Genomic DNA, 23911 nt, shown 5'->3' on the forward strand with positions numbered 1-23911 from the left:
TTAAGGCAGGCCTCCTGAAATTTTCTTGTGTTACGACTGGTTCCCAGGTGAAGTTCCCCAAGTTTGCTAACCTGGATGAGATCTCTGGTTGGTTAGCCACGGTCCCCTTGGTGGGAACTCTCTTTGCACACCCCAAAATTGATATGCCTGGGTGAGGAGGGATGAACTGACTCCCTCTCGCTGATTCTATTTCCCAGAGACAATATTTATGTTTTAAAATGAATAATTTTAACCAGTCTTTCTTGAGATAAAGAAAGAGAAAGTTTATTAACTGCTGAAGGAAAGGAAATTATAAAAAACATGTCTGTACATTGGGCGGGATTTGTGTTTCTTGGCGGCGGGAGATGTCACACTGTTTGTTGGCAGCAGGATTTTCTGCTGTTGCCGCTGTCAATGGGAGTTCCCATTGAAGCCACCCCACGTCACCGCGAAACCCACCCCACGTCACCGCGAAACCCACCCCACGTCACCGCGAAACCCACGGGGGGGGGGGGGGGCTACGCTGCCAGCAGGACCAGAGAATCCTGCCAGCATGAACGGCCAGAGAATTCCAGCCATTCATACAGATGAGAAATGAGCATCGAGTCCAAAGTAAGTAATTTTTTATATGATATTCGAAACTCATGAGGTGTGGGTGATTGAGTGTTGTGGCCATCGCAATTCGGGATTCAAATGCCGTTGACTTCAACAGGCGAAGTTAGTTTTGAGAGTCTGTCATGTGAAAGTACCTTTAAGAAATGGATGTTTAAGCAATGTACTTTTAAGAAATGAAGCAGCTCATATTACTGAAGTGATGTCAGAGGGTGGGGGGAGCTGAGTTTAAAAACCCACGAGTCCATTATTGTAATACCACACCTGGAGAACAAGCCATGTGCTTCAAAAGCAACAATCCATTAAAGGGAGAGGTTGGTTGAACTCCATGATACATTTTGGGATTCTGAAAACGCCGCTCCCAAACCAATTCCAATAATCTGCAGTTTGGCAGAGAAGCTTCCCAGGTTTTCTCTTCAGCTATGACCTGGAGGGAGATATTTGTGCAAAAAGCTTTTGCAGAGGCACTGCTGCTGGCTGGCCTTTTGTTTCTGTGTCACATTCATACTCTGACATCCCAGCACTAGTTCACACACACACACACCTGGGGCAGGTTTTCTGCTCATCTTTTACCACAGCCGTTCCATATTCCAGGAAGGTGAAATCCATCTGAGACATTACAGACAGGGTAGTTCTTGATGAGATGATATTGATCTCCCATTGTCTCCACCAGAGATAGCGATTAGTTTATGTCTGCTTCAGAAGAATCCTTGTCAAGAAGGCCGCACGCCGTCCTTCTGATTGAAAATCATCATCAAATGGCGGACGACGCCGGTGGTAGAGGAGGTTTCCATGGTGCTTTGTCTCCCGAAGGGCGGGGCCGAGGCCATGCTAGGGGACGCGGCAGAGGCCGTGGTGCCCGTGGTGGAAAGGCTGAAGATAAGGAGTGGGTGCTAGTAACTAAGCTTGGGCATCTGGTAAACGATATGAAGATCAAAATGCTGGAGGAAATTTACCTCTTCTCCCTTCCTATAAAGGAGTCTGAAATCATTGACTTTTTCCTGGGATCTGCTTTAAAGGATAAAGTTCTCAAGATCATGCCTGTACAGAAGCAAACTCGTGCCGATTAACGCACAAGGTTCAAGGCTTTTGTTGCTATTGGTGACTATAATGGACATGTTGGATTGGGTGTCAAGTGCTCCAAGGAAGTGGCCACTGCCATTCGTGGAGCTATTATTCTGGCAAAGCTGTCAATCATCCCTGTAAGGAGGGGCTACTGGGGTAACAAAATTGGAGAGCCCCACACTGTACCATGCAAGGTGACTGGCCGTTGTGGTTCAGTCTTGGTGCGTCTACTCCCTGCACCTCGTGGTACTGGTATTGTCTCAGCTCCTGTACCCAAGAAACTGCTACAGATGGCTGGTATTGACGATTGCTACACCTCAGCCAGAGGCTGCACAGCCACATTGGGCAACTTTGCTAAAGCTCGATTCGACTTCCAGGCGGAGAGCTGAGCGGTCACGCTAAAAGGGGGCTCCCGCACAGTGAAGAAGCCGGGGCCTTTATCTCCGCAGCGGAGAGAGCAGGGCAGGGCAGGGAAGGGGACCCCCCGCCCCCACCTCCAACGATACGGCCAGCAGAGGATCCTCGGCGGCAGCATCGGCGGTGGCAGCGGCAGGTCCACCCAGGTCCACCCCACCCCCCCAGCGGCACCAGAGCGCAGGCCAGGAGCGGAGCGGCAGCGACCCGGTCCGAAACGGGGCCCAGCCTGCGGCAAGGAGGGCGCGGAGGAGCAGCGACCTAAGCACCCCCACCGGGAGAGCACGGGGTGCAACCAGCGGCGACCCGAACGGAGCAGCGGGGACCACCCAACCCCCCATCCGGCAGCGACCACCACTAGGCAAGAACAAAGAGACTCTCTCTCTCTCTCTACCCTGGGTGAGTGAGGGGAAAGGAAGAAAAGGAGAAGAACTTTTACAAAAACAAAACTCAAAAGAAAACTGTTAAAGAGAGGGAGGGGGAAATATATACATAGAACATAGAACAGTACAGCACAGAACAGGCCCTTCGGCCCTCGATGTTGTGCCGAGCAATGATCACCCTACTTAAACCCACGTAACCCGTATACCCATAACCCAACAATCCCCCCATTAACCTTACACTACGGGCAATTTAGCATGGCCAATCCACCTAACCCGCACATCTTTGGACTGTATATTTTTATTATTTTTTATTTTATTTTATTTTTTATTTTTTTTCTCTCTCTTCTTGCACTCTCTTGTCCCATCCAAAACAAGCCCACCTAAGAGGAGTTGTATAAAAGGAGGAAAAATAAAGTAGCAAAGGAAAGGAGGGAGGAGGGGAGAAAAAGGGAAGAGCCAAAGAATAAAGATAGGGTGCGGAAAAGGGGGGAAAAGAAAAACAAGGGAAGAAGAAAGGGAAGTGGGAGGAAAAAATGCCAGAAGAGAGCCTGAGCAGAGGGAGAAGGGTCACCAGATACAGACCGGGCAAGGGGCGAGCCAGCTCAGGCGAGCGAAGCGGCGGAACGAAAGTATCGCCGCATCGAAAAGAGCTGGACTGACAGGTGCCCTCTCCCCTGGGGCCAGGGGGGAGCGGGAACTGAAAGGCAGCCTTTACTGAGGAGCTGAGGGAGCATCAGCAGGTAAACAAGGCAGAGGTGAAGGCAGAAAGAGAGGCCGCAGTGCAGGCAGCAGTAGCCAGGGTCATGTCAGGGTGCAGCAGGCTCTGACCAGACTAGAGGAGAAATTGGATACCCAAGGGGAGAAACTGGAAGCCCAAGAAGCGGCCATTAAGGAACTGGAGAAAGCAGCGACCGACATGAGCGACCGGGTCACCTACCTGGAGAGGGAGGTGACGAGACTGGGCACAACACAGGGGAGCCTGAAGGGCAGAGTAGACGACCAGGAAAACCGCTCAAGGAGGCAAAATGTAAGGATAGTGGGCCTGCCAGAGGGGAGCGAGGGTAGAAACCCCACAGCATACATGGCTGAGATGATGGGCAACTTAGTGGGGAGGGAAACTTTCCCCAACCCACCGGAAATGGACAGAGCACATCGGTCGCTGAGCCCGAAGCCCAGGGCAGGGGAACAACCGAAAGCAGTCATAGCTAAACTGCACTGGTACCGGGATAGGGAGACAATCCTGCGCTGGGCCAAGGCAAATAGAGCCTGCAAATGGGAAGGACACGCCATTCGAATCTATGAGGATCTTGGGGCAGATATAACTAGGAGACGGGCTGAGTTCAACAGAGCGAAAGCAGCTCTTCAAAGGAGCAAAGTGCGTTTTGGTATGCTGTACCCAGCAAAACTCTGGGTCACATACCAAAAAAGGGAATACTTCTTTACAGCCCCCGCTGAGGCAAACAAGTTTGTCGAGGAGCACGGGCGGAAAACCACCAGTGGGGGTAGGGACGAGGGGCACCTGGCAAGGGGCAACAACACGCCGATGGGAGGGTGGGGAGGGGTGAGGCAATGCCAGGCCCCCCCCCCGGCAGGAACACCCAGAACAAAGAGCAAACCACTGCCCGAGGGACCTCTCCAGGTGGGAGGCCAGGCCCCAGCACGAGGGAACGAGAGTAATGGAGAAGGGAGAGCAGGCGAGAGGGGTGCAGGGTAGGATGGGGGAAGAGCGGGCAGAAAACGTAGAGGCCAGGCAGGGGAGAAGAGAGACAATAACCCCCGAGAGGGGAGCCACCGTACCAGCAGGAAAGCTAGCGCCGGGGGCACGCGACAAAGCAGGGCCGCAGAGCGCCCCCAACAGGGGGGAAGGCGCCAGGCAGGGGATGGGGGGGAACACCCGTCAGAGCCAGGAGAGCAAATGGGGACAGGAATAGCGGATAGAGCCTGGGGGGGGGGGGGGGGGGGGGGGGGGGGGGGCACACAGGGAGCGAGACACCGGGGAGGGGAGATGCAGGGACGGACGGACAAAAGAGGCCAGAAAAGGAACAGGGCTACAAAGTGCCACAACCGAGGGCTCGAAACAAGGAACTGCTGCAAGCACCCACCCAGTACGGTCTCCAGGTGAGGGGAGACCCCAGAGTGCAGGGGACTACCCGCGTGGCGGACACACAGTGGACGGCCATGGCGGGTGCCCTCGGGACAAGGGGAAACCCCGGAGCGCAGAGACCTGACCGCATGGGGAGAGCAGTGACAGCGGCCATCCTGGACGGCCCCCTAACAAAGGGAAACCCTGGAGGGCAGTGGCGCGTCCACCAGATAAGTATGGTTAATCCCACAGGAGCGAGGGGGCAGAAGCCCCCCACCAGGATAGTCACCTGGAACGTAAGGGGACTTAACGGCCCAGTGAAGAGATCCAGAGTCCTCACCCACCTCAGAAATATGAGGGCCGACATAGTCTTCCTCCAAGAGACGCAAAAGGGAAAGAGATAACACCCGCCACATCCCATAAACCCATGTACACAGTTCTCCCTCCCACCGAACCAAACCGCTCCCCCCCCCCCCCCCCCCCCCCCCCCCCCCCACCCCCCCGGGTTGCTGCTGCTGCCGGCCTATTTCCCTACCGTTCCACCAGGAAGTCCAGGAAAAGCTGCCACCGCCTAAAGAACCCTTGTACTGATCCCCTCAGGGCAAATTTCACCTTCTCCAATTTAATGAACCCCGCCATATTGTTGATCCAGGCCTCCACGCTTGGGGGTCTCGCATCCTTCCATTGAAGCAAGATCCTCCGCCGGGCTACTAGGGACGCAAAGGCCAGAACACCGGCCTCTTTTCGCCTCCTGCACTCCCGGCTCCACTGCAATCCCAAGAATTGCGAGTCCCCAGCCTGGATTGACCCTGGATCCCACCACCCTCAATACCGTCCTTGCTACCCCCTTCCAAGACTCCCCCAGCGCTGGGCATGCCCAAAACATATGGGCGTGGTTCGCTGGGCTCCCCGAGCACCTAGTACACCTGTCTTCGCCCCTGAAAAACCTACTCATCCTCGTCCCAGTCATGTGGGCCCTATGCAGCACCTTGAACTGTATGAGGCTAAGCCTCGCACAGGAAGAGGAGGAATTCACTCTCTCCAGGGTATCCGCCCACGTCCCCTCCTCAATCTCCTCACCCAGCTCCTCTTCCCATTTACCCTTCAGCTCCTCCACCGAGGCCTCGTCTACCTCCTGCATTACACGGTATATGTCCAAAATCCTCCCTCCTCCAACCCACACCCCCGAGAGCAACCGATCCCGCACCTCTCGTGGGCCAGCAAGGGGAACCCCTCCATCTGCTGCCTGGCAAACGCCCTCACCTGAATGTACCTAAACATGTTCCCCCGGGGGAGCCCAAACTTCCCCTCTAACTCCCCCAAGCTCACGAACCTCCCTTCCACAAACAGGTCCCTCAACCTCCTAACCCCTACCCTGTGCCAGCCCAGAAATTCGCCATCAATGCTCCCTGGGACAAACTGATAGTTCCCCCCTATCGGGGCCTCCATCGAGCCCCCCACTTCTTCCCTATGCCGTCTCCATTGCCCCCAAACCGGGCTCGTGGTATACCTCGTTGGAGGGAGCGGCAACGGCGCCGTTACCAGCGCCTCCAGGCTCGTGCCCACACAGGACGCCACCTCCATCCTCTTCCATGCTGCCCCTTCCCCGTCCATTACCCACTTACGCACCATCGCTGCATTGGCAGCCCAATAGTACCCACAGAGGTTGGGCAACGCCAGCCCCCCCTATCCCTGCCCCATTCCAGGAATACTCTTATCACCCTCGGAGTCCCATGCGCCAACACAAATACCGTGATACTCCTGTTGACCCTCCTAAAAAAGGCCTTCGGGATAAGGATGGGGAGGCACTGGAACAGGAACAAAAACCTCGGGAGCACCATCATCTTAATGGACTGCACCCTCCCCGCCAGTGACAGCGGTAACATATCCCATCTTTTGAATTCCTCCTCCATCTGCTCCACCAACCTTGTGAGGTTGAGCTTGTGCAGGGCCCCCCAGCTCCCAGGACTCCAAGGTACCTGAAGCTCTTCCCTGCCTGTTTCAGTGGGAGCCTTCCAATCCCCTCCTCCTGATCCCCTGGGTGCACCACGAACAACTCGCTCTTCCCCAGGTTCAGCTTACACCCAGAGAAGCACCCGAATTCACTAAGAATCCTCATCACCTCCAGCCCGTCCGCATAAAGCGACACTCGATGCTCCTCCCCACCCCGCACCAGGCCCCTCCAGTTCCCCGACTCCCTCAACGCCATGGCCAGGGGCTCAATTGCCAACGCAAAAAGCAAGGGGGACAGGGGACACCCCTGTCTCGTCCCCCGGTAGAGCCGAAAGTACTCCGACCTCCTCCTATTCGTGGCTACACTCGCCATCGGGGCCTCATAGAGCAGCCTCACCCACCGGATAAACCCCTCCCCAAACCCAAACCTCTCCAACACCTCCCACAGATACTCCCACTCAACCCTATCAAAGGCCTTCTCCGCATCTAATGCCACCACTACCTCCGCCTCCCCTTCCACAGCCGGCATCATAAGAACGTTAAGGAGCTTTCGTACGTTTGTATTCAACTACCTTCCCTTCACAAACCCCGTCTGGTCCTCATGAATGACCCTCGGCACGCAATCCTCTAATCTTGTGGCCAGGATCTTTGCCAGCAGCTTAGCGTCTACATTTAGCAGCGAGATCGGCCTATGTGACCCACACCGCAGAGGGTCCTTGTCCCGCTTCAGGATCAAGGAAATCAGCGCCCGTGACATAGTTGGGGGCAAAGCCCCCCCCCCCCCCCCCCCACCCCCCTCCCTCTCCGCCTCGTTAAAGGTCCGGACCAACAGGGGGGCCCAACAGGTCCGCATACCTTTTATAGAATTCCGCCGGAAACCCATCCGGCCCCGGCGCCTTCCCCGACTGCATGCTCCCTATCCCTTTAACCAACTCCTCCAGCTCGATCGCCGCCCCCAGTCCCTCCACCTGCTCCTCCTCCACCCTCGGAAATCGCAGCTTGTCCAATAAGCGCCCCATTCCACCCCCCTCCACCGGGGGTTCAGACCGGTACAGTTCCCCATAGAAGTCTCTGAAGACCCCATTAACATCTACCCCCCTCCGCACCACCTTCCCAGCCCCATCCATTACTCCCCCAATCTCCCTGGCCGCATCTCGCCTCCGGAGCTGGTGTGCCAGCATCCTGCTCGCCTTCTCCCCGTATTCATACACCGCCCCCTGTGCTTTCCTCCACCGAGCTTCCGCCTTTCTGGTAGTCAATAGGTTGAACCTGGCCTGAAGGCTACGCCTCTCCCCCAGTAATCCCTCCTCAGGAGCCTCCACATATCTCCTATCCACCCTCACCTATCAGTCTCTCCCTCTTCTCCCCCCTCTCCCAATGGGTTCGGATGGAAATCAACTCCCCTCTAGTCACCGCCTTCAATGCCTCCCAGACTGTCCCCACTCGGACCTCCCCATTGTCGTTGGCCTCCAGGTACCTCTCAATACACCCCCGGACCCTCTCAGCCACCTCCTCATCTGCCAGCAGCCCCACCTCCAAGCGCCAGAGCAGACGTTGGTCCCTCTCCTCCCCCAGCCCGAGGTCCACCCAGTGCGGGGCATGATCTGAAATGGCAATGGCAGAGTATTCAACATCTTCCACCCTCGAAACCAGCCCCCTGCTCAGGACAAAAAAATCAATCCTCGAGTAGGCCTTATGCACTTGGGAGAAAAACGAGTATTCCCTGGCCCTTGGCCTCGCAAACCTCCAGGGATCCACCCCCCCCCCCCCCCCCCCCCCCCCCCCCCCCCACCTCTCCCCCATCTGGTCCATAAATCCCCTCAACACCTTAGCTGCCGCCGGCCTCCTACCCGTCCGGGACTTGGATCGATCCAATGGGGGATCCAGTACTGTGTTGAAGTCCCCCCCCATGATCAGGCCCCCCACCTCCAGGTCCGGAATGCGGCCCAACATACGCCGCATAAATCCTGCATCGTCCCAATTTGGGGCATAAACATTCACCAACACCACCCGCTCCCCCTGCAGCTTACCACTCACCATCACATATCTCCTGCCACTGTCAGCCACCACATTTAACGCCTCAAACGTCACCTTCTTCCCCACCAGGATCACCACCCCCCTACTCTTCTCATCCAGCCCCGAGTGAAATACTTGGCCCACCCATCCCTTCCTCAGTCTAACCTGGTCCGCCACTTTCAGGTGTGTCTCTTGGAGCATGGCCACATCCACCTTCAGCCCCTTCAAGTGCGCAAACACCCGGGCCCGTTTGACCGGCCCATTCAGCCCCCTCACATTCCAGGTTATCAGCCGGATCAGAGGGCTCCCTGCCCCCCTCCCCTGCCGATTAGCCATAACCCACCCCCTGCCCACCACTGGCCAGCGTCCGCCGCTCTGCCAGTTCCCCACGGCGGCAACTCCCCCCCTCCAGCATCCCCTGCATCCTCCAGCTCCTTCCTGACCGTTTCAGCAGCAACACGGTACCCCGCTCTCCAAGGCTAGGACCCCTCCTAGCCTCGCCCCTCCCTCCATAGCCCTCCCGTGAGCCAGCTAACTTCTGCTGACCCCGGCGACTCCCGCCCTACCTCCGACTCCTCCCCACGTGAGACTACCCCTCCTCCTTCGTGCCCATCAGCAGGTCCTCCCCCCCCCCCCCCCCCCCCCCCCGCTCTTGCGCGGGGAAAGAAAACAGCCAGCAACGGCCCGCGCTTCTCAGCCCCGACTCCGCCCCCACACTCTCTCAGCGCGGGAAACCCGAGAAAAGCCCGCGCTTTCGCCCTGCCCAGCCCCGCCTCCTCTAGGGCATCTCCCATTGCCAGTCCCCCCCCCCCCACCAGCTCCCCGAACTCCCCGTTTACCCCCCTGCTCGAACCCGTCCACCAGACCCATACAAAAAAGACATAACGACATCACCCCACCCACCCTAAGGCCAACCCACATCTTGCATTAATCAGAGCAAACACAAGTACAGTATTATACTGCATCCCCCATCTTAGACCCTCAGTTTGAGTCCAGTTTCCCGGCCTGCACAAAGGCCCACGCCTCCTCCAGGGACTCAAAATAATGGTGCCGGACCTTGTAGGTGACCCACAGACGCGCCGGCTGTAACATACCAAACTTCACGCTCCGTCTGTGGAGCACCGCCTTCGTCCGGTTGAACCCGGCCCTCCGCCTCGCCACCTCCGCACTCCAGTCCTGGAAGATCCGCACCTCCGTGTTCTCCCACTTGCTACTCTGCTCCTTCTTGGCCCACCGGAGCACGCACTCGCGATCCACAAACCGATGAAACCGCACCAACACCGCCCTCGGCAGCTCGTTTTGCTTGGGCCTCCTAGCCAGAATTCTGTAGGCCCCCTCCAGATCCAGGGGCCCCTGGAAGGACCCAGTCCCCATCAGCGAGTTCAGCATAACGACCACATAGGCCGCCAGGTCCGACCCCTCCAGCCCCTCCGTGAGCCCCAGGATCCGCAAATTCTTCCACCTCGACCCGTTGTCCAGCTCCTTGAACCGCTCCTGCCACCTTTTATGGAGCGCCTCGTGCATCTCCACCTTCCCCTCGACGGCCACGGCCTCATCCTCCCTTTCGGAGGCCTGCTGCTGCAGCTCCCGGATCACAGCCCCCTGGGCTGTCTGGGTCTCCATCAGCTCCCTGTTGGTTACCTTCAGCGACTCCAGCAGCTCCACCTTAAGCTCCTGGAAGCAGTGCAGCAGAGTCGCCTGCTGCTCCTGCGCCCACTGCCTCCACTCCTCCGGGCCTGCGCCGGCCGCCATTTTGTTTCTCTTCCCCCGCTTTTCCAGGGGTGCTTCCACCATTTTTCTTCTTACCCCACTCCTGGTCCGGACCATAGGACCGTAGGGATCGACTCCAGTCCCCTTCCCACGTCGGGATTCATCGACGAAGTTCCGTTGGGGGCCCTGAAAAGAGCCCCAAAGTCCGTTATCCGCGGGAGCTGCCGAACATGCCGCTTAGCTCCGCATTGCCGCCACCGGAAGTCTCTCACTACAAAGGAACTTTGACCTGCTCTCCACCAGGAAAGCAGTGCACCAACTCCGCCAGGCGCGCTGGACCCTGTACGAACACGGAGACAAAGCCAGCCGCCTGTTGGCACACCAGTTGAGAAAGCAGGCAGCCACCAGAGAAACTGCGCAAATCAGGGGTACCGGAGGCACGTTGGAAACAGAACCAGAAAAGATTAACAAAACCTTCAAGGCCTTCTACCAAGAGCTGTACACCACAGAGCCCCCAACGGGGAAGGCTGGGATGAACCGGTTCCTTTATGGACTGGACATACTAGTCGTGGGAGAGGGCAGAAAACGGGACCTGGAAGCACCACTAGCACTGGGAGAGATCATGGACAGCATTAGCTCCATGCAGACGGGGAAGGCGCCGGGACCGGACGGATTCCCGGCGGACTTCTACAAAACATATACGACAGCGCTGGCCCCGCACCTGCGGGAGATGTTCACAGACTCGCTAGCTAGGGGCACACTGCCACCCACGTTAGCACAGGCCTCAATCTCGCTGATACCTAAGAAAGACAAAGACCCAATGGAATGTGGGTCATACAGACCCATCTCACTGCTGAACGCAGACGCCAAAATACTGGCCAAAATCCTAGCCAAAAGGCTAGCAGACTGTGTACCGAAGTGGTCGCAGAGGACCAGACGGGCTTCGTCAAAGGTTGACAGCTTACCTCGAACATCAGGCGCCTGTTGAATGTGATAATGACCCCCTCTGGGGAGAGAACGCAAGAGGTGATCGTCTCCCTGGACGCAGAAAAGGCCTTTGACAGAGTCGAATGGAAATACCTCATCGAGGTACTGGAGCGGTTCGGGCTTGGAACATGGTTCACCACTTGGGTAAAGCTCCTATACAACGCTCCCATGGCGAGCGTATGGACCAACAATACCAACTCCCAATACTTCTAGCTGCACAGGGGCACCAGACAAGGATGCCCACTGTCCCCGCTGCTGTTCGCACTAGCAATCGAACCGCTAGCAATCACGCTCACGGCAGCAAAAAATTGGAGGGGGATCCGAAGGGGAGGCAGAGAGCACAGAGTCTCACTCTATGCAGATGACCTACTCCTTTACATCTCGGACTCACAGAGCGGCATGGACGGAATCATCGCGCTCCTGAAAGTGTTTGGAGCCTTCTCGGGCTACAAACTCAACATGAGCAAAAGCGAGATCTTCCCAGTACACCCGCAAGGGGGCGGGGGGGGGGGGGGGGGGGGGGGGGGGGGGGGGCTGTTTGTGGCCTCCCTCGCAGGGAGAGTCCAGATGCTAGGATCCCAAAGAAGGTCCTACAAAAAACAAAATCCAGGGGGGGGTAAGCCCTCCCATGGCTCGGCACAACATTGAGGGCCGAAGGGCCTGTTCTGTGCTGTACTGTTCTATGTTCTATGTTCTAAACCTACAATTCTACCACTGGGCGGCAACAGCCGAGCGAGTAAGGGGATGGATCCAGGAGCCAGAGGCCAAGTGGGTGCGTGCGGAGGAGGCCTCCTGCATGGGGACCTCCCTCCGGGCCCTCGCCACGGCAGCACTCCCATCCCCACCCAAAAAACACTCCAGCAACCCAGTGGTGACAGCCACCCTCCAATCCTGGAACCAACTGCGGCAGCAATTTGGCCTGACCAAAATGTCGGACAAAGCTCCCATCTGCAACAACCATAGGTTCACACCAGCACTGACTGACGCCACCTTCAAAAGGTGGAGGCAGGACGGAGGGGCACTGTCAGTCAGGGACCTATACACGGACGGCAGGATCGCAACACTGGACGAACTGACAAAGAAATTTCGGCTAGCCAGGGGGAACGAGCTACGGTATCTGCAGCTCAAAAACTTCTTACGAAAGGAGACAAGGACGTACCCACAACTGCCACGACAGACACTACTGGAAGACCTGCTGGGCGCGAGAGCGGACGCCCTTGCCTTTGCCTCCCTGATCGCCCACCGTAGAATCCTGTTTGGCTGGTGGTCAGCAGCACCGCCCAGAGCTGCAGACTGGCTGTCCGACCTCTCGGAATCTCTCCAAATGGAGAAAATCAAATTCGCCATCCGAGGGTCAGACGACGGCATCCACAGAACATGGGAGCCATTCACGCAACTGTTCCGGGACCTATTTGTGGCCAATGTACAAGAGGAAGAATAGCCAGGTAGCCAAGAATCAGGGGAAAATGGATGGGAATCGGAGGACGGTAGCCGGGGGAGGGGGGGGGGGGCTACGGGTTCGTTATGGGGGTTTGTTCTCATGGTTTTATGCTTATTTCTTTTTCTTGTTAATTTATTGTTTTTGTATTGGAGGGGAGGCGTTACTGTTTTTCTCTGTTGTGATAAAATTTGTTGTTGAAAACTTGAATAAAAATTATTTCAAAAAAATATTTTTTTTAAAAGGCACCGTGGGGATGAGAGGGGTGAGTGCTTCATTGGGATGGTGTGGGAAGACTGGGTCGCATGGGGTAATGTCTATTTAATTGTTATTCTATATTCTCTTTTTACACTATGTTAATATTCACTCTAGTTAGTTTTGTTATTATTGTTATTACTGTTCTTTTATGAAGAATTCTGCAAAACCTGAATAAAAATACTTTTTTAAAAAACTTTGCTAAAGCTACTTTTGATGCCATCTCTCAGACCTACAGTTATCTGACTCCAGATCTGTGGAAAGAGACTGTTTACCAAGGCCCCATACCAGGAATTCACTGATCATCTGGCCAAGACCCACACCCACGTATCAGTCCAAAGGTCCCAGTGGGCTGTTGCTCCAGCAACATAAAACGTTTATGCAAAGAATGAAATAAAGATCTATTGCCCATGAAAAAAAAGAGGAATCCTTGTCGAGGAACAGGTAGGGTTCCATTGTCTGTCTCAAGAATATCACCCACCAGCCATTGTCAGCCATTCTCAGTTTGTATGTCCAATCTTAAAAGACTCAAGTCTTATTCAAAGTTCAACATTTCCGTGTTTTTTGTCCATTATTATTACACTTGTTTGGAAATCCAGTCTTAGATTGGATCAGATCGGCCGGCAGCTCTGTAATCCCAGCTGTGACAGACTGGAGCAGTGACCATTGCTGGGACGACAGGCAACCCCAAGAAGCCAAGGAGCCCATGTAAGGCTGCATGCGGGGTTGTCAAAATGGGAGACCAGTTTCAAGAGGTTGGGGGGCAGGTTAAAGGGGGAGAATGACCTGGTTGGGGGTGGATGCCTCCAATGGTCCCAGGAGACCCCAAAAGGTAGTTCCTTCCTCCTTACCCAACACCAGATGGGATGGGATGGGATGGGATGGGATCGCCCCTCCCCCTCTGCAGGTAAAATATGGAATGAGGCCCTTAAGTGATAAGTAATTGGAACACTCAACAGGCACAGGGTGGATCAACCACCTGATGCCCAACATCCCACCCAGTCCCCACCCACCTACTGTAAAACGTCAGACAGGTTGGGAGCAGACATGTAAGCAATAGGAAGTTCATCCATTGGACTTTACAAGCCTCTCCTGAACTTCAGGCCCACCAGCAGGGTAGTGTAAAGTCCAGCTTTACACCTTGTTCTTGTAGTGTGTTCACACTATCCTCTGTGAGCAGCACAGACCAGAGCTGAGCTCTGAAGACAGGTTATTGATCTGAAATGCTATCTCTGCTTCCCTCTTCCCCGCTGCTGCCTTGCCTGCTGAATGTTTGCAGCATGGTTTGTTTTGTTTTATCTCCGAGCAGATCACATTCTGTGCCACTCTCCTCCAGTCACCAGAAATATTGACGAGCTCAGGCTCAGTTCCTGAACTATTTGAATATTTTTGTTTCAATCCATTCCGCCCTTACTCTTGTGACTGGCTCCAGGACAATACAATGACAAATAAAACATAAGAACTCAAATAACCGTCAAAAACAGCTTCTTCCCTGCTGTCACCAGATTTCTAAATGACCCTCTTATGGACTGACCTCATTAACACCACACCCTGTATGCTTCACCCAATGCCAGTGCTGATGTAGTTACATTGTATACCTTGTGTTGCTCTATTATGTATTTTCTTTTATTCCCTTTTCTTCCCATGTACTTAATGATCTGTTGAGCTGCTCGCAGAAAAATACTTTTCACTGAACCTCGGTACACGTGACAATAAACAAATCCGATCCAATCCCTCAAGTGCCTGCAGAGTTTTACTACCTCTCCTGAAGGCAATGAAGATAATGTCTCTGTTCTTCAGCAGATAATTGTACAGGCCCTTGTTTTTTTTACATCTACCCGAGTTTAACATCTCATTCGAAAGACATTTCTCTTTCACTCCCTCAGCACTACACAACGGTGTCAGCCTACCTTTACCGTTCTAGCTAGAGGGGGCCGGATGAGTTCAGTTGGCTGGGGTTTCTGAAGCAGGGCCAGTTCAATTCCCATACTGCTGAGGTTATCCATGAAGGCCCACCTTCTCAACCTTGCCCCTCGCCTGAGCTGTGGTGATCCTCAGGCTAAATCACCACCAGTCAGCTCTCTGCCTCAAAGGGGAAAGCAGCCCGTGGTCATCTGGGACTATGGCAACACGGTAGCATTGTGGATAGCACAACTGCTTCACAGCTCCAGGGTCCTAGGTTCGATTCCGGCTTGGGTCACTGTCTGTGTGGAGTCTGCACGTCCTCCCCCTGTGTGCGTGGGTTTCCTCCGGGTGCTCCGGTTTCCACCCACAGTCCAAAGATGTGCGGGTTAGGTGGAGTGGCCCTGATAAATTGCCCTTAGTGTCCAAAATTGCCCTTAGTGTTGTGTGGGGTTACTGGGATAGGGTGGCGGTGTTGACCTTGGGCAGGGTGCTCTTTCCAAGAGCCGGTGCAGACTCTATGGGCTGAATGGCATCCTTCTGCACTGTAAATTCTTGGAAAAAAAAACTTCACGTTACCTCCGAACCAGAGTGGGATTTGAACCTGCAACCTCTGACTCAGGGGCAATAGTTGCACCCATTGAGGTTGATGCAGATTACAAGGATGCCTGATGTTGCCATCTGTCAGCGTATGCCAGGGCGTCACCCTCCAAACTTCATACCAGAGAAATGCGAGGGACACGCAGGAAGCAGTGGCTGCCTGCAGGGACCCCGAACTTTAATGCAACCTCACGAAACAAGAGGTATGCAGAGAGAATCTTCACAAATAAAAATATGAAGTTTCCAGCAGGCCTTCGCTGCCAAAGTGTTTTTTTTTGGTGTGTGTGCGTGCTTGATGTGTGTATGGCATTCTCACCCTCATCACAGGCCATATCAACCCAGATCCGCCCCTCGGATGTGTTTGTGTCTCTCATTCCAAAGCTGTCTGTTATTTAACTTGCAAATAACTAATTGTTGCTTTGGAGTTGATAACCCAGTTCCGCCACATTTTGCCGGTTTATTTCTCCCTCTAGTATTTAACTTGCAAATGACTATTGCCTTTGAATTGATAGCAAGCCAGTTCCGCCCCTCCGCCTGGCCCGTGTTAATTTCCCAGGTGAGGTACCTTGTCAGTTTCATTTGACTCCCGCTTCCAGACACAGGGTCATCGCCGGGGCACCGCGGATGCTGCTGTGAAGCAAGTTTAAAAAAAACAACAAAAAGAAAATTATGACCGCTGGCCTCTCGGAATCTCTACAATGCCCAGGAGAGTTTCCGTCCGAAAGTCGATCTCCAAGTTGTTCTCCAAGAGTGACAGTAGCCTCGGGGAGCGCGACGCGGCGGAGAAACTAAAGGAGAAACGTTTGGGAGGGTCGAAAGCGAAGGAAACGCAAAGGGGAGCCGAGAAAAAGAGAGATGGCCAGGCTACCACGGCACAAGGGTAACGAATCGGTCTGCTGTCCTCTTATCTCTGATTCAACTCCGCGGGTTAAAGCGAACATCCCTTGTCCGGGATGTGACTTAAATGCCATCTATATCAGCGCTGACTGCAACCCTCAAATAATAATAACATCGAGGAGATGGGAACCGTGCAGGACCGGAGAGATTCAGGGTTCCAAGTGCAGGAAGCGCTGAAAGTTATTGGACAGCTGCAAAAAATAATAATTTCAAGAGGCTGCTGGATTAGTCTTTATCTCAATGGCAAATGGGGGGAAGTTAAGTCAGTCATAAGCCCATCTGCAACTCTGTTGTTTGGGGCATCGCAGTCTATCTGGAGGCTCCGGGTTAAATTATGAGAACGGGTTGTATAGATTCAATTTAAATCTCTCGAGTTTAGAAGATTAAGATTAATCGAGGTGTTTAAAATGATTAAAGGATTTGTGAATTCAAGAGATTGTTCCGAGTGATGACAGTCTCCCTCTTCCCCGCCCCAATTGTAGTTGTTGAGGCTGGCAAGATCAATGGAACAATTCAAACAAGACTTTAATGGATGTTTATTCGGTAAGGATTTTAAGGCGGGTAAGTGGAAAGACGATACAGATCAGCCATGATGCCATTGAATGGAGGAGCAGGCTGGGTGACTGCCTCGTATTCTCCATGTTCTCGGGGTGACACAGTAATGTTGAGGATGTTCCTCTTCACCCACTGACTAGTCTATGGTTGCCATGTGGTGGACCAATGGGCTTGGGGTGCATCAGCTAAGTGGCCAATCTTCATGTGTGACTTTAGACAGTGAATGTCAACTGGCTATTCGCCAACAGTGGGCATCACCCTCAACCTCATATATCTTCACCAACGTTCTCCCTGACTGGCCTTTGCCTTCAGGCCTACTAATTTCTCCGTTGTAAATGAAGGTATAGGTCTTTGCATTTCCCTACTGCTCCTTTTACAGTCCGGTGTCGTAATCACCTTCTCTAGTCAATAGTGGCCTTTATCACTCAGAGTGGCCTCCTGCAAACTTTCACTTTGGGCCTTCTGCCATTTACTGGATCAATAACTAAATAGTCCTAACTTTAATCTGGTGTCAAAAGTTTCTCTTCAATTTTGAAGCGATAATACTCAGTCATTGTTTTTTGCCTTGGCCCTTACACACAACACTGAATCTATAGTAATTCAGCCAAGATAAATTGCCCTTAGTGTCTAAAATTGCCCTTGGTGTTGGGTGGCGTTACTGGGTTATGGGGATAGGGTGGAGGTGTTGACCTCGGGTAGGGTGCTCTTTCCAAGAGCCGGTGCAGACTCGATGGGCCGAGTGGCCTCCTAAATTCTATGATAATCTATGATTAATCTAGGACAAAGGTTCGGCACAACATTGTGGGCCAAAGGGCCTGTTCTGTGCTGTATTTTGCTCTGTTCTATATGAGGACTGAACTGTACCACAGGAAAAGGCCATTTGGCCCAATTAGTCTATGCCAGTCCTTCTGGAAGCCTTCTCCTACTCCTGTTCAACTAACCCCATCAATAGAATATAACGTTTTTTTTAAATACTAGAAGGATACAGCAGGATGGTAGCATATGGAAAGAGACAAACTGAGACATTGAGTCTGACTGACCTTTCTTTGGACCTCCATTAAGATCGCCCGTCAATTCTGTTCCTAAAATAACCTCGGGTCGCTCTTTACCAGATCAATCCTGGCATTGACATCTAGGTAATCACTCCCAGTATCCAAAGTGGAAAGGCAGTGTATATATGCCAGTAAGCCCTACTATTTCCAAACAAGAGATCAAAGAATCCTGACCAGATGCTAACATCAACGCTGTTCCAACGTAGATTTCCCTCATGAGTTGATGAGGGAACACTGGCTGGTTCTGGATCTAGGTCTTATCTGCCTTTCTGGCTATTGTTTACTGTTCTTATCATATGCCCTCATGCTAGGTGGCTGATTGGCCACTCCCTGTGTGCCAGAATGCCTCCATCCAATTCCAGGGACGAGACCTCACAGGAATGTCTCCAAAGGAAGAGCCTACAGGATTGTTTCATGTTGCATGCACTGAGCAGATCAGGCAGCATCCGTGGAAAGAGTAACAGGGTTACCATTTTGGGTTGATGTCCAGAATTAAAAGCGGTTAAGAGATTATACACCTGTTCAGTGAAGTTATTAATCTGGTAGGTTTAAAGTAATTTCAACAAATGCTGTTTAATCCAGTTAAACCACACAACTACTCAATAGGTTAATCTGCATCTCTGCTTCTGTCAACCGTTTCGGTTTGAACCTGCTTTGTATCCATTAGATTGGGTGATCCAAATAAGTTCCAACACTTTCAGGACCAAAACTCCACTAAACTCATGCACTTTTGAACTAAAACAGCCTGCTGTTTCCACTTGCTAACATTGTTTTTGCCAGTTCAATTTGCCCTAAATTGCTGCATAAAGGTTGTTGGATTTCGAGCAGGATTAGTTTTAGCACCCATTGAGTTTCTGGGATCTTTCACCCTCATTTAAATAAACAGGGTGTTGGAAACCTGGCTGCTCTATGATAGAATGAATTACTATGTGGCTTTCCAATGATTGTGGTCATGGTGAGCCTTCAAATGGGGGAAGAGTCATCAAACTTGATTTTTTTTCTCTCCACACAATGTTGTCTGAACTGCTGATCATTCTTTGTACTTTCTATTTTTGTCTTAATTTTATGCTTCCTTTTAGGCCCAAGGAAACTAATCAGCATCTTTTAGAAGCATTGCAAAACAATCTTTAATTTGCCAAAGCCTCCTGTCCACTGTAATCCATTATACCAAATGGTTCTGTACAGCACTTTTTAAAGTAATTGAGTGATTTAAGAATCAGATTTTTCACAGGTAGTGGATAGACATTGTGATTTTCAAATGTTTTCTTTCTGAAAATGATTTCAGTTGTATTAATCACTCCACACCAAGTTACAGCTCTTAAATGCATCTAGAAATATGTTTCAAAGCAAAACAAATTGCTTTTCACGACCGGTTTTGGAATGCTGCCTAGTTGAGCTGGTTAATTTGGTGAAATGCAAACCCATTTGAGTGAAGCCTCCATAGAATCCCTACAGTGCAGAAGGAGGCTATTTGGCCCATTGAGTCTGCACTGACCAGCCAAAAGAGTACCTAGGCCAGCTCCACTGTTCCATCCCTGTAACCCTACCTGACCTTTGGGCCAATCCACATATCCTGCACATCTTTGGACTGTGGGAGAAAATGCACGCAGACATGGAGAATGTGAAAACTCCTCACAGACAGTTATCCAAGGCTGGAATTGAACCCGGGTCCCTGGCACTTTGAGGCAGCAGTGCTCACCACTGTGCCACCCTGTAGGGATGTTGGTATCCCTTGGTCCTTTAAATCTGCCCACATCAGCCTCCATTGCGGGCACAGGCCCCCCCCCCTCCCCCCACCCCGCTCACTCGTAAATCCACCCAGTGCAGGGCATGGTCCGAAACTATTATTACCAAATACCACCCTGCCAACATCTCCTTCACTCCTCCTTGATGTTATCTTGCCTTGGCCCTTCACTGAGTTTGATCACCAACTCTTCCATCACACGACCCTTGACCACTGTGCTTTCTGCTGTGTACAGCACATCTGCTGGAATTCCGTCCTTGAACTCCTCCATGTCTAATTACTCCTCAAAACCTACCTCTTTGGAAAAACCTTTGGTCACCCTCTACTAACGTCTCCCTTTTTAGGCTCGGTATCATTTTTTCAGCTCTTCCATCGTGCCCACGTGAAGTGCTTCTGGAAAATGTTCTTTGTTCAACGTCATATGCAAATAGCAGTCTCCTGATTTCACAAAAACAAATTGCAGGGAAGTGATCGCAATCTGTTTAAATGCAACTAGAGCACGTCTGTTTGAGTTAGCTGATGAGGGAGTCAATCATTAGTGGGACAATCGAATAATTGCAGCAAGCAATGGTTCCAAGTTGAGACCTATCACCCAGGACACAGCCAAAAGCACAAAAGTCATTCACAGAACAATTCTCTGGGCCTTTCCCTAAATGCTGGAAACCTCCTTCGTTTTCGACAGTAACTTGCTGCTTTTGTTGAAACAGCTAATATGAAAAAAGTTCTCAATCATCTGGAGGTAGTGTGTGATGTGGTGGGTCCCTCCCAGGCAAGAAAGTGTTTGAATACTGTGTGAGAAGAATGGAGATTTAGGGAAAGAATTCCAGGTCTGTGTGGTGGAGTTAGCCACTGTGTGTACATATGCATGAGGAGAGATCTCCAAAGACATTTTAGTTCCACCCCCAATTCCTTTTAATAGATTAACACATTGGGAGTAAAACCCTATTTGTGGGGCTGAACTGACATCCTTGCATTTGATGTGGCCCACTTGATCTGGTTCAGCAAAGATGATGTGGACAAACCAGGGTAGGAATCACGATGCTTTATTCTTGGTCTATTGGGTGTAAAATGGGTGCAATTTAAAACAATTTCTCAGTGTGATGTCTTGTACCTAATATTAACCAGTGGCGCTATACTGGTCCCCAGTATTTTTGATCGTCCCTAGCCGCGATCCGAAATTCGCACTGTATCAACTTAAATCAGCAAAGAAGGACTCTGGGTCTGTTTCAGGATGCCTTTGTTAAAAAAAACTTGGGGGGAAAAAAACAGGTGGCGTGCAGCCATGGGCTATCGCTGACCGTTTTAAAAATTATTTTTACTGGAATCCCTTAGAGGGACATTGAAGGATTGGTGGGGAAAGAGCTGCTGCTCAGCTCCACAGCACCTGTGTAGATTTTACATTCACTTGAGACCTCTGCTTGATGTCTCCTCCAAAAGAAGAGAACTCTCAATGTGTGCGACAGAAATACATGTTCCTCCTCGCCTTCCACCTGCCTGACGCAATAAAGTCAGTCGAGTAAATAAGAGACAAGTGCGTGGAACTGCCTGCACACAGCTGGCTGTTAAATAATGGGTGTGAACAATAAACATTACTTAAGCAAACATCACGCATTTCAATTGGCTGGATGAGCCTCCAGGATGGAGCAGATAGGGCAGCAATGGGAGTGAAATGTTGGCCTTGGTAAAGTCATTAGCCAAGCTCACTGCCCTCCATCCCACGTGTGTGTACTGCCCCTGCCTGCCGCCCACACCCAAAGATCCAGCAAACTGAGATAGTAATTTGGTTCAAACATGAATACCAGCCACTGAATCTGAGACATGAGCAGCTACTAACCCTTTTTGAAAGAGTAAAGCACAGACTTTCACTATCATTACACCTTTTTCTGAAGGCCTTTCCACTCAAAAATGTAGATATTGCTGTGGAACAAATCTGTAAACAGAAGCTCTCCCATACGGCTGCAATGGATGTCCCGATGATCACTCATCACAGGCCATCAGGGAAAAGAACCCGGCTCTTCATCAAATGACCATTTATGGCCCATCAGAAAAATGGCGCCTCTGCCAGCAGAGATTGTTATGCTCATGTTTTACAGTGGGATTTGAACCCACAATCTCCTGGCTCCAAGGTGAGAGTGTAACCAGCTGGCACACACTGATATCAGCAGTTGCATTAACTTCTCCAGGGTAATTAGGGATAGGAAACAAATAATGGCCTTGCCAGTGACATCCACATCCTATGCAAGAATTAAAAGAAGCTGAACAAATATATAGATTTGTGTTTTGAGACAGCCCACCATCACCTGCCCTCATCGGAAGGCACACAGGAGGAGGGCTGGGAAATTCAGCCCCTTCAGCCTCTTTTACCTTCCAGTTAGAGCAGGGGTGGGCAAACTTTTCCGTGCAAGGGCCACATTCAGAAATTCACAATTCACAAAGGGCCGCATAGTATATTAAGTAAAATAATTACTTCACCCGGTTATGATTCTGGGCGCCTCATATAGAACATAGAACAGTACAGCACAGAACAGGCCCTTCGGCCCTCGACGTTGTGCCGAGCAATGATCACCCTACTCAAGTCAACGTATCCACCCTATACCAGTAAGTAACCCAAAAGCCCCCCCCCCCCCCCATTAACCTTAAAAAAAAATTAAAAAAAAAAAAAAAATTAAAAAAATTTTTTTTTTTTTTTTTTTAAATGACTTGGTGGGCCGCAGAAATCCCTTTGGCGGGCCGCATGCGGCCCGCGGGCCGTAGTTTGCCCACCCCTGAGTTAGAGTGTGATGATCAGCACCTTAACTCTACCGATCCATCTTGTTTCTATAACCCTTCAATACGCCTACACGACAAAACATCTATCAATCTTGTGTTTAAAATTTTCAATTGACTGCAATCTGACCAGCCCTTTGAGGGCTGTTTACGAGTCTGAGGAGAAGGCAGGGCATGAGGAGAATGCAGGGCATATGCTGGCCGGCCAGTTTCGTAGGGAGGCCATGGCGAGGGAGACCGTTCAGGTGTGGAACAAAACGGGAGAGTTGGTGGTGGTTCCAAAACCGATGAATTTTAAAAAAAAATTCAAAGTGGCTAATTCTTTTTTGTTTCCAATTAAGGGGCAATTTAGTGTGGCCAATTCACCTACCCTGCACATCTTTGAGTTTGGGGTGAGACCCATGCAGACACGAGGAGAATGTGCAAACTCCACGCACAGTGACCCGGGTCCTCTAAGCCGTGAGGCATCCGGAACAGATTAATAAGGTGTTTGAGGAGTTTTATAGGAACGTGTATAGGTCAGAGCCACCAGAGGATGAGCGGGAGATGAGGGAGTTTTTGGGTGTGTTGTAGCCCCGAGGTGAAGTGGGCAGGGCTGGAGGACCCAATGGGGGTGGAGGAGGTGAAGGTGGCAATCGTGAGGATGCAGGCAGGAAAGGCAGCGGTGCCAAATGGGTTTCCAGTCGAACTTTAGAAAAGATTTAAGGATAGGCTGGTGCCATTGATGGTGGGAATGTTTGAGGACACAATGGATAGGGGAGCCTTGCTGCAAACCATGGGGCAGACCTCCATCTCATTGTTGCTTAAGAAGGACAAGGATCCGGTGGAATGTGGATGCCTTGATATTGGCAAAGGTGTTTGCGTTAAGGTTGGAGGAGTGCCTCCCGAAGGTGATTGGGGAGGATCAGACTGGGTTCGTAAAGGGAAGACAGTTGTCCTCAAAGTGAGGAGGTTGCTGAACATGGTGCTTTCTCTGGCAAAGGGGAAGGAGACGGAGGCAGTGGTGTTGTTAGATGCAGAGAAGGGATTTGATCGGGTGGAGTGGAGCTATTTGATGGCAGTGTTGGAGAAATTTGGGATTGGGCCGAAGTTTGTGGCATGGGTGCAGCTATTGTGCAAGGAGCTGATGGCAAGTGCACGCATGAATAATATGAATTCCGGATATCTTGCATTACACCGGGGTACGAGGCAGGGGTGCCCCATGTCCCCCCTTCTGTTTGCATTGGCTATAGAGCCCTTGGCCATTGTCCTGAGGAACTTTGGGTTTGAGAAAGGGGATAGTGAGGGGGGGATATTTTTGGGTATTTGGGGACGGCAGACAGGGGGGCTAGTCCTCCCAAATTTAATGTATTACTATTGGGCGCCGATTGCAGAGAAGATTCAGAGATGGAATAGGGAGAGAAGAGCTTTGTGGGTGAGGATGGAGGGGGCTCTAGGAGGGGGTTGGGGTTGTGGGTGCTGGCAATGGCACCGCTCCCGATGGTTCCAGGGAAGTACTTG

At 51.8% G+C, this 23911-nt stretch overlaps 1 protein-coding gene and 1 pseudogene across 1 annotated transcript in view; both read left to right on the forward strand.

Moving 5' to 3' along the window:
- The first annotated feature begins 1342 nt into the window (after positions 1–1342).
- Positions 1343–13316, forward strand: LOC119966500 (annotated as a pseudogene).
- A 2723-nt stretch (positions 13317–16039) lies between these two features.
- LOC119966504 overlaps positions 16040–23911 on the forward strand; it is a 143043-nt gene continuing 135171 nt past the window's right edge. The window contains exon 1 of the mRNA XM_038798307.1: positions 16040–16277. Within this exon, the coding sequence (XP_038654235.1) occupies positions 16096–16277 (182 nt within the window). The 5' untranslated portion in view covers positions 16040–16095. The remainder of the gene's footprint in view (positions 16278–23911) is intronic.

This window comes from Scyliorhinus canicula, chromosome 1 (genome assembly GCF_902713615.1).
Source record: "Scyliorhinus canicula chromosome 1, sScyCan1.1, whole genome shotgun sequence".
In the NCBI taxonomy this organism is placed as follows: Eukaryota; Metazoa; Chordata; class Chondrichthyes; order Carcharhiniformes; family Scyliorhinidae; genus Scyliorhinus; species Scyliorhinus canicula.